Genomic DNA, 10,487 nt, shown 5'->3' with positions numbered 1-10,487 from the left:
CATTTAGCAACTCTTTATAAGACACGGAGAGTAAATAAATGACCAAGAAAGCTACATTTTAATGTTATGGCTTCTGCATCTCATCTCAGTATGTAACCAGTGATTTACATAATAGGAAAAATAAATGCAAAATAAAGGCAATTTAAGGGGAGAGCATTTTATTTTCTGCAGCTTCACTTCTGCTCACATCCAAAGATTGTGTACTGCAAGACCAGCTCCTCTATACCCAAACAGGTGGCCCGGTATTCGTCGGTCTGGCACTCTGCAACAGTTGGCCAGTACTCGATCCAGGTTCTCTCACCAAGCACATACTGGAATCTGAACAGAGCAAAGTGAAAAATACATTGGGTCTTCATTGAGGTATTCTACAGTCTATATCATGTTGGAATTTTTTTATTTATTTTTTAAAATTCTGAAGTATTATAGGTAAAAATGCCTTAATGCCTCACTGAACTATTCTGCATGATCTATGACCAGTTCAAAACAATGAGATATTTTCTTCTTCTTGACTGTTGGTTTGCTGTCTAGCACATACATAAGTCAGTTCTTAGTGTTCTTTTTTGATTGTTTTTTTTAAAATTTGGTCAACAAAAATTGTGCTGAGAGTAGACATGTTTAGACTACAATTACTTATGGTGCAAAGTCGCTGCAGACTATGTTGATTCTCTCAAAAGATGCATTTAGTTCAGCATCACCAACAATGATTCGTGTAATTATTGCAGATGATTTGACGTGGTTCTTAACCCTCTAAAATCTAAGCAGTTCCTGGGCGCTTTTGCTCCTGTCACATTTTCACTCACTGTAGGCTCATTTTTCATTGCAATATGAACAGCAAGTATATTATTTTATTTTATTTCTTTACAGAATAATGTGACGATGAAACATCCTGATTTGGTTAATGTTTCCATATGAAACAGGACATTACAAATGACTAGTTCAAGGACTGCCAAAAAACTGAAAATTGTATGATTCTTTCTGTGTTTTTTTCTAGCTATGATAAATGCTATTATTTTGGCAATTTTGACATGCCTTTCAAACCTGCAAGTGGGTTTTTGGGGTTTAGTGGGTTAGCATCTACTTTATATATGAAACCTTCCACCAGTTAGATAATTTTCTGTCATCATCTGACCAATAGGTTTGCAGCATCCAATTTGAAAAAAAGCAAAAAAGTGTATTTATTTAATTACACATAGTTTTATCTATATTCTTCTTCACTCATCCATCTTTCTGCTGTACCTACAGTACATCATCCATAAAGTACAGTCTATACAGCATGCAAGACCGTCTACTTTGCACTGGTCTTATGAGTCAGAAGCACATCAGGTAAATGTAGGGAACTACATTATATACAGTAATAGAAAGCAGGGAAACTGCAAAACCAAACTCACGAGAGCTGCTGGCCATCTGGTCCTGCAGTGCTCGCGGTGTGAATATCTTTGGATGTGCCCATGATTAGGTAGGTTTTGTTTTGTTTCAGATCCAGAGCCTCTCTGCAGTGCTGATAACTGAGAAATGTGCGCAGTTGATTTTGTGGACCCACATCAGTGGTCCCTGCAAGTCAAAGATAAGGTAGGATAAGAGAATACAGGATTACTGTCTGGCTAAGAAGATAATCTGAAATTGTTTTATATCAGATAGCTATTTTTAATCCTAATGAAAAGCATAAAAAATTAAAGGTCAGGAGGCTCAAATGACATAAATACCCAACAACCTCCAGTTGAGGAGCAATACTATATACTGTAACTTATTTATAATAGCACTACATTCCTAGAAAGAAATTGTTTCTCAGTAGGATATAAAATGCTAAGAATCCTCCTGTCTACCTAGAAACACTAGAGGAAACAAGATCATAAAGAAAATAAGAGATTTGTACCCACCTTCCTTGACGACTTCCAGCACACGCACAGTGTAAATGTCAGTGGACAAAGCGTCTTTAAAGCTTTCCACTTTTGCTTTGTAAACTGAGGGGAGACAGGTTGCAGGTAGTTAGTTCACTTACTTGCTCAGTTGCTCAGTCACTCAGTCACTCGCTCTTACCAAAATCTATTTTCCCAGCATCTGTGATCTCACAAGCCTTTGCAGAGCGCTCGTCGTTGCTGACGTGTTCCTTTTTCTGCATGCTGCAGTTCTCTGGAAGTACATAATGGTCAAAACGTGAATGCCTCAAATAAAAATGCAGCTTTATTTGCTACATGCATACATGTATGGAAAGGTTGTTATATAACCCTTATTTATGCTGTGTTCTGTGTTAAGGATTCACTGTGGCAATACTCACAGATTGGACACTGTATTATTAAAAATCATCATTTCGCATTATCGGTGCACCTGTTCCTCATCTGTAATTCATGCAGCCTTGCTTACAGAAACAACAATTTTGTTAAATGGTTCCACTCAACCCAAACAAAATGGATCTTTGCCGACCCTAAAATCACAGCTGATGATTTGGCTCCTCTCACACAGGTTGACATGATGTTTTCCCAATAATCTCTGATTTTAATGTGTATTGAAAGTGGAAATGTGCCAAAGCACAATATTAAAAATATAAATTACTTGTGTAAATGGGGACAGATTTTGAAAACTACTCTTACTGTTACAAAAATGAGAGGAAATGCTTATTTTTTTTACGATATCCAAACCCTTAATCGATATATGGTTTGCACCTTGGAATATTGTTTTTTTTGTTTAGTCTGAGTTCCAAAGGTAACACGTTTGTAATGTAATAGTAATTTTGTTTACCTTCAGCACATGTGCACTCTTTAGCTGTGCAGAGCTTCAGTAACTCCCCCTGTCTCCTCTCAGGGTGGTAGAACTTCACACAATGTTTCTCTGCAACAAAAAGAAAAAGGAAACTGGTTGAGGAATAGTATGGAATGACTGATGAGAAGGCCATTTATTATTTTATTTATTCATTTATTTGATCAGGAACCATGCAATTATCATAGAACACATAGAACTGATGCATTACATATAGAGTGTGTAGCATTGAGCTAATTTGCAACTCTCGTCCCTGGTTGGGCTTTTAAGTAAAAGTAGTCAAAGGATCAACAACACAAATAAAAGCAGCACAGACAACATTAAAAACCTATAACCCCCACCCACCCACGCACACACACACACACAATGACACAATCCACAGTCAGTCGAACCATTTAGATGTCATAGGTGGGTACATTCTTGTTTTTCTTTCAGCCAATACTTAACTTTTGCTGTAAAAGTTTGTAAATCTGCTATCCTATTAATTTCATTTGGTAATGTGTTCCAGATGGGACAGCCTTTGATTGAAAAGGCAGTCTATCCAAATGTAGTTCTGCAAGCCATAGCTCATCAGGAAATATACCTTGAATATTTTAAATGTATTGTATAGAATAGAATATAAATTATTACCATTTTCACAGGCACAAGTCAATACAGGTACAATGGAATTCTTTGTGCGTTTTTCAAATTCAGCTTTGTTTAACAAAAATATAAAAATATACATTAGAAGAATTAGATATATACACATTATCAAAAGTACTCTGTATAAAAATATGAAAATAATATATATCCTGAGTAGGTATTGCACACATTATGCAGTATGCAGTAGGAATATTGAACATATTGGGTTGTAAACCTAAGTGAGATGACTATGGTTATATTGCACATGGGTTAATGTACTTTATGTGTTCAAGGCGAACCGTAAAGAAAAGAACAAGAATGAGTATGTTAGTCTAAGGATGCATGTGTTTTAAAATTACGTGTCTCTGAGACTTACTGTTATTGTATTCATAGACGGAGACAGCAGCTGGTTGTAAAATGCCCACTTTCATGTCCTGATGGATCCTGAAGGAGATCTCCTCTGAGCGCACATTAGAAATCTGTGGTACAACGATATAGTAATGGACAATACACAAGAGCAGTCTTTGCTTCTGACAGAGATATTGTTTGGAAGAATGCACTGTATTTCCAATAATAACAATTTATGGTGAACTTGAAAAGCTAGCCCAGACTTGGAGCCAGATTGCTGCTAAATGTGTCATTTTGAAAACACCACAAACACCATTATCTACAACGATTTTTGTAATTAGGGTGGACTAAACCAGTACATACTAGCCATACAGAAAGTTCTCTGAGACAGGAAATTCTTGAAGTACCTACAGGCCTTCAATAAATCAGAAGCACCACTAAACTAATATGAAGAATTAATACAACTTCAGTGTCATCCATCCATCCATCCATCCATCCATCCATCATCTATACACCATTTAATCCTCATTAAAGTCGCAGGGGGGCTGGAGTCTATCCCAGCTGACTTAAGGCGAAGGTAGGGGACACCCTGGACAGGTCACCACTCTATCGCAGGCCAACTTCACTGTCAATGCAACTTAAAGTATTTCAGTTTAAGGAAGGGAGCCACAAAGAGCCTTTTACCTTGTTCAGGTAGATGATGAGTGAGCCTCTGTCTGAGAGAACTTTGTCCATCTCATATTTTGAAATGATGCGAGCACGTCCTTTAGACAACTACACACAGAGTTTAAAAGTAACTGGTTAGTACAAATATGATGTGTTTTAAGCTGGTCTGAATCCTGTGTAATTATGTATTTGTTTGCAAATATGATCTTACTCTGTCCAGGTCGTCTTTGTTGAAAGTGAAGCCAGTTGGGAAACCGACATCCAGGATTGACATTGTTGTGCTGCGCTGCTTGTCCTTAAACCTGCATGAGAAGGAGGTAAACCACTAAAAAATTAAGATCCAACAGCCTTTATGAAGCTGTGAAATATTTAATCAGTTTTAACAATGGGAAAACACAGGTGAACAGCAACAATTCTCAGACTGTTGAAGTGGAAATCGGGGCACAAAAGGTGCAAAATGAGAAATGAACAACAGAAATACAACATTAAATCAAAAACAGAGTGTGTAGAAACTGGAAAAATGGATGTGCTTATGGATTATGATTTCTTGATGTTACTTACATAACCTCTATCTGTAGCTTGTATATCCTCTCATCCTCACCTAGTTTCACTGCAGGAGCAAAGTATTGGTTTAGTGTTTCTTTTTTTTAATTTTTTTCTCTCAGAACAGTAAAATACAAATATAAGCAAGCAAAAGACAAAGACTGACAACAAAACAAAGAAAGAGATGGAAGGAGGTGGGAAAATGACCTGGATGGACTTGCACATTCAAGTCGAACATCTCGCAGTCACTCTTCTTTTCTTTAGGCAGAGCGTAATACAGCGACACCATCTGTCACAGAGACAAAAGTGCTGCTTAAAATGTGAAAGACACAATAGTTGGAGGCTGAGAGAGGGTCTAAGATAAATTCAAAATCTATATTTGCTAAAGTAATTCTTCTCTTTATTTTTTTCAAGAAATGGAAATAAGACAAAAATGGACCTTTGTAGCACCATTTCTGTTATTAAAATGTGGGAGAAAATCAGGTTTTTTTTCTTTGTTAGGACAAATTTCCAGTGAGAATTGGTCATGTGCTGCTTTTAGACTCAGTGAAAGGTCATACTCTACTGTAAAATTTCTAGTGTGCTTACAATCACCTCTGAGTGTTGAAAACTGATTTTTGTCATATCTAGGAAATTAAAAGAAATGTGCAACAACACACACCAGATAATAAAATTTCAAAGAAAAGAGTGTTTATTTACCCTAAACATTGCTTCTCCTGTTCCCGTGGCAGTCACTTTTATATCCTTGTTTATACCGCCGAACTGTTGAGATGTAAAATAGGCATATGGGTAAACAAACATTTACAGTCATGTACAAAGGTATCACTTGAAATAGGAGAACACCTACAAACCTACAAGCACAAATCTGAGAGAAATGTATATTTTAAACACTCAGATTAAGGTATAATGGGTTTAACATCACAAAGGAGTCACTTAAGGTAACAAATCCATGTGGCTAAGAAATCTGTAGCTCTGTTTTACCTGTTGTGTCACTAATCACAAGACATGTAATGTGAGGTTTGCTTCCACCAACCCTTCATTCAGCCAGCTTTCCTAAATCCATTGTACACTAACAATCCAACCCAGTGCCGAAAACTAGACAGACAAATATTTGGAACTGGTTTGTCAACATCACGGCACATAAAGAAAGTGCAGATATTTTGGAAGAAGCCGGACACCAAACCCGAACTGATGCTCTGTCTGTTGTTGGATGTTGATCTTAAAACCAGAATTGCAGCAGCCTATAGGTTACTGAGTGGGACGTGTTGCGGAAAATCACTTGTAATGCTTAAAAATTGCGAAAATCACACAAAACACTGAGGTTGCTGGCTAAAGTCCCTCTCTGGTTGTTGTCCCTTAAAAGCACATGTCCACCCACATAAATCCCTAACTTCTTTCTCCATTCACCCCCTGCTCAAACTGCTCTACATTACACTATGGCAAGTTGTAATACTGGAGTTGGAAACCGATTCTTAGGGAGAAAAATTCAGAAAGCCCCAGTCCACACCTGACAGGACTGGTTCCTTAACTTTATTACAAATGAAACCCCAGAAGTCTGGAAGGTGAACGGTCGAAATGCTCAGTCATGGCACTGACTGCTTATTTCATTCATGTCTTCCAGCATATCATAAAACATCAAAGGGACATGTTAACATGGTAAAACACGATTTTTATAAGAGTGAGTCTTTAAATATAGCATACAATATGGAGACAGCAAGCATTTCTTTGATATGTCTTCAAATAAAAAGCAAAACTTTTTATAGAAACTGAAATCCATTAACCAGTATTTAATATGACACTAAAGACTGCAACACTCTCAGGTCAAACAGAACATCTCATAATTTTATAGCTTATAGTGTAAAACTAATACATTTTTGCACAGTTGATCGATGTAGCTATTACACATTGTGGTGTTTGAGACAATTCGCAACTCCTTATGATGACCTGAAGCCTTTTTATTCAACAGCCTGAGTAAAGCTCATGATGTTCAGCACAAGCATTAGGAAAGATAGTCATGATTCTAGAAACAAGACTGAAGGAAAAGCATAGAATTACTAAAGAGATGACTCAATATACAAGTACCTATTATGGCTAAATAATAAGCCTCAAGGTTACAACTGGAGAAAAGATGCTGCTCTGCATCACAAGACTTGAATTGCAACTAACAAGTTCATCAGTAGTGCTATCATGCTGCATATAAAATGCTACAACTGTATTTCAAAGTTTTAATAGACAAATGATTCATAGGTTTAAGTGAGGAGGAACAGGGGTGCTGAAACCTGAAAGACTAATAGCCTACATTCATTTTTTTCTGCTCAGTATGGTCAGATAGTTGATTAATGCAGCTTTAATGAGCCACTCTGGGTTTGTGTGTTCTTACCTTAGATGTTCTTGTGGAATGGTGGTTTTCCTTGTTGAACTTGTACTTGTCAATCAGCGACTTGCCTGGTAACAAGATGTCCACGTCCAGATCATACTCTGGCTCTTTAGCAGTGGTCCAGTACTCTGCTACGGCCTGGTACACCATGATAGTAGCCTGGATGGAGATAATAGACATAATCAAAATTCACTGTCATAATCAATCCTGTATTATTATTATCTGTATTTTAAAAAAATAAATAAATGCTTGAATATTATGTATGTTTTTACACCGTAGTTAGACTTATTTTTAGTATCTTTCTTCTGTAAATACCAGTGATGTTGCACTTTTTCTTTGTGAACATCGATCACCTTATTTCTTCAACCAACATGATTTGCACATTTATTGCACGTTCTTTTGAACATTGGTTTCCTGATGAATAAAGTTTCTGTCTGTCTGTCTGTCTGTCTGTCTGTCTGTCTGTCTGTCTGTCTGTCAGTCAGTGTTTTGTGTTGGAGTTTGTGTTATTCCAGATTTTGACACTAAAAGTTCACTGTTAAATACAATTATCATTTCCAAATATCACCTATCTCTGCCTCATTGATCACTAATAATTGGTTTTGGCCCTGAAAAAAAACGTATCAGTTGACATCTACTTAAGTCCAAGGTTACAGCAAAAAACCAGGAAAGGTGTGATAAAAACACACATGAATGTATCCAGAATTGAGAGAGTTGTGTTACCTGAGTTGATCCGTATCCTCCGCCCTGCTTCTGCTGTTGGCTGAGCCATCGCACAATGGGTTTAGCTTCTTCAAAGGCCTTAAATAGCAGAAGATGAAGAAAAAGAAGAAGAAAAAAGCTTGTTAAAGTAATTTTAATGAATGTAGACGTCTAAATATATTTTACAATCTAACATGTTATATTTGTAACAGATTTTCAAAGTCTCTGCTGGACAAGTATTACTGACTTTGTCAATTCCCTGATTTGATATTTTTGCCATCATCAGGTTAAAATGTTCCACAGTACTTTCATTAACTTGCAAAACTAGTGAAATTTCCATTTTGCTTTATTTTTAAAATAAAAAAGAAACGTTCACATAACATGTTCAACTAGGATCTTGAACATGGCAAACCATAAATATAAAATAGTATTTATTACACACTGCAGTTTGCAAGATCTGCTATTTGTAGAAAATGACACCAACATAGAAGAAAATATATGGTAATTTCAAAAACTAAACATGAAAAACATATATACATACAAACATCTATATCTATATCTATATCTATATCTATATCTATATATATATATATATATATATATATATATATATATATATACAAACATGTATATATATAGTAAATCTAATAGAGAATTGCATGTCATCGCTGTTTTACAGTAGAAACAGGAATTACAGTTCTTCTATGTGCTCACCCCAGTCTTTACGAGAGCGAGAAGAGCGTAAGCTGTGGCTTCCAGTGTCAAAACATGATCATTACGTACAGGCCAGTGGGATCGGTCTGTAGAAGACACACACAAACACAAATTTTTAGTCCTTAAATCCTCTTGTTTACATACGTATGTCTGTCTATCTTGTCATCATTGATTTAGATCTCAAAAGCATGTTAAGGATTGTTGTGTAAGAAAACCTGAGGAGGCAGACTTGTAGAGGATCTCCTTGTTCAGTTTGTTTTCATTGGCCAGGGCATATGATGCCATGGCAGCAGCATACGGGTTGGTAATGCTGGACAGACGCTTCTCCAGATAGGAAACTGCCTGGTCTATACTGCTTGGCAAACTCTGTACAAAGACAGTTAATCAGAAGCTTTAACAATAAATCCTGAGGCTTAATGACAGAGATGCAGAGTCGAGATCCAGCTTGTATGTTTGTGATCTTTGAGGAATCCTGATACCACAAAAAGTGGCAATTTCTCCACAGTATGCAAATTACATGCAGGTTGTATGGATTCTCTTTATTCCCTCCCCTCAACACCTGAAGTGCATGCCAAAACATGGGAAGAGTTGTAAATAAAAACCACTGTCACCAAGAAGAAATGATCCAAAAGAAAGCAAACAAAGGCAAAGGACAACATCTTATGCTTGTGACTGCAATACACCTGCATTTAAAAACTTCTACCAAAATGAAATAAGATAATAAAGTTACAGGTTCAAGGTGAAAAAATGAAAAATAAGAATAAAGGCAAATAAAAAAAAATATTTTGGAGGTTTTATATGTCAAATTTTGCATAAACAGTAGAAAAAGAGACTCTGGTGATGCAAGGGAGTCTAGTATTTAGGAGTTTTTAGGAATATTGAGGCAAACAATGGTAAATTCCATTGTTTTGGAACCATTGCAAAAGAGGATTTTAAAGTTATGGTGTTGTTCATTTGCCAGCTGAGAAAAAAATAAGAAATAGCAAGAAAAGCAGGTGGAAGAAGTAAAAAGATTCTATATTTGTTACATTTACAGATTTTTAGGTCTTGCACTGTTTGGCTGAATATGTATAAATCCTTGTGATCTCAAGATTACAGTCACTTTCCACACATTCAGTAACTTATTACTTACACTTCTCATCTGTCCTGGTCATGAAATAGAGAGAAGAGAGTAGAGAAAACCTTGTTTCAGGTGGATGTACTCACACTAACAGTGGTAGAACATATTGTACGTGACTCCTGCAGAGCGATGAGGCAGAAGGCCGTCATGGAGACGTCTGAATCCAAACCCACCACGTCACCCTACACAATGACACACACAAAGGTGTGATTTTGTTTGTTTTTGTTTAGAGCCAGATTTAATAATTGCAGAAATCTGTGCACTCACAATCATTTCTTGATGGTACACGTATCCAAGTTCTGTAAACATGCCATCGGGTTTCTTTGACGTGAGAATGAGATACTTGATGGCGTCACATATGACGTTGTTCTGCACTGTCACCAGATTATAGGCCATGGAAAACACCTTGGTAACGTAGGCTGTCAGCCTAACAGAGGAGAGCAGAGGTGGTGTAATAGCTTTGAATTTACTTTCAGTTATTTATTTGGTTGTACATAAAATGACTTAAACATTAATGAGTTCATGAATTTTCAGATGTCTCACCAGGTACTGCTTTGGTAATCAGGATGCACAGTAAAAGATCCATCGCCTTTACGGAATTTAAGCTGAGATGTGTAGCCTGGACACACACAAACATTTCAC

General features: G+C 36.6%; 1 protein-coding gene across 1 annotated transcript in view; it reads right to left on the bottom strand.

Annotated features, from left to right (window-relative positions):
* Nucleotides 1-141: 141 nt before the first annotated feature.
* LOC111584067 (complement C3-like) overlaps nt 142-10,487 on the bottom strand; it is a 29,421-nt gene continuing 19,075 nt past the window's right edge. The window contains exons 26-43 of the mRNA XM_023293320.3: nt 10,389-10,464; nt 10,113-10,272; nt 9,932-10,027; nt 8,941-9,091; nt 8,726-8,811; nt 8,033-8,110; nt 7,313-7,468; nt 5,632-5,694; nt 5,140-5,221; nt 4,951-4,999; nt 4,601-4,691; nt 4,408-4,497; nt 3,752-3,854; nt 2,737-2,826; nt 2,038-2,130; nt 1,878-1,961; nt 1,389-1,551; nt 142-318 (exon numbers count right to left, since the gene is read on the bottom strand). Coding sequence (XP_023149088.2) covers nt 174-318; nt 1,389-1,551; nt 1,878-1,961; nt 2,038-2,130; nt 2,737-2,826; nt 3,752-3,854; nt 4,408-4,497; nt 4,601-4,691; nt 4,951-4,999; nt 5,140-5,221; nt 5,632-5,694; nt 7,313-7,468; nt 8,033-8,110; nt 8,726-8,811; nt 8,941-9,091; nt 9,932-10,027; nt 10,113-10,272; nt 10,389-10,464 — 1,856 coding nt within the window. The 3' untranslated portion in view covers nt 142-173. The remainder of the gene's footprint in view (nt 319-1,388; nt 1,552-1,877; nt 1,962-2,037; nt 2,131-2,736; nt 2,827-3,751; nt 3,855-4,407; nt 4,498-4,600; nt 4,692-4,950; nt 5,000-5,139; nt 5,222-5,631; nt 5,695-7,312; nt 7,469-8,032; nt 8,111-8,725; nt 8,812-8,940; nt 9,092-9,931; nt 10,028-10,112; nt 10,273-10,388; nt 10,465-10,487) is intronic.

Source organism: Amphiprion ocellaris, chromosome 4, assembly GCF_022539595.1.
Source record: "Amphiprion ocellaris isolate individual 3 ecotype Okinawa chromosome 4, ASM2253959v1, whole genome shotgun sequence".
In the NCBI taxonomy this organism is placed as follows: domain Eukaryota; kingdom Metazoa; phylum Chordata; class Actinopteri; family Pomacentridae; genus Amphiprion; species Amphiprion ocellaris.
This window is presented reverse-complemented; position numbering and strand designations above follow the sequence as displayed.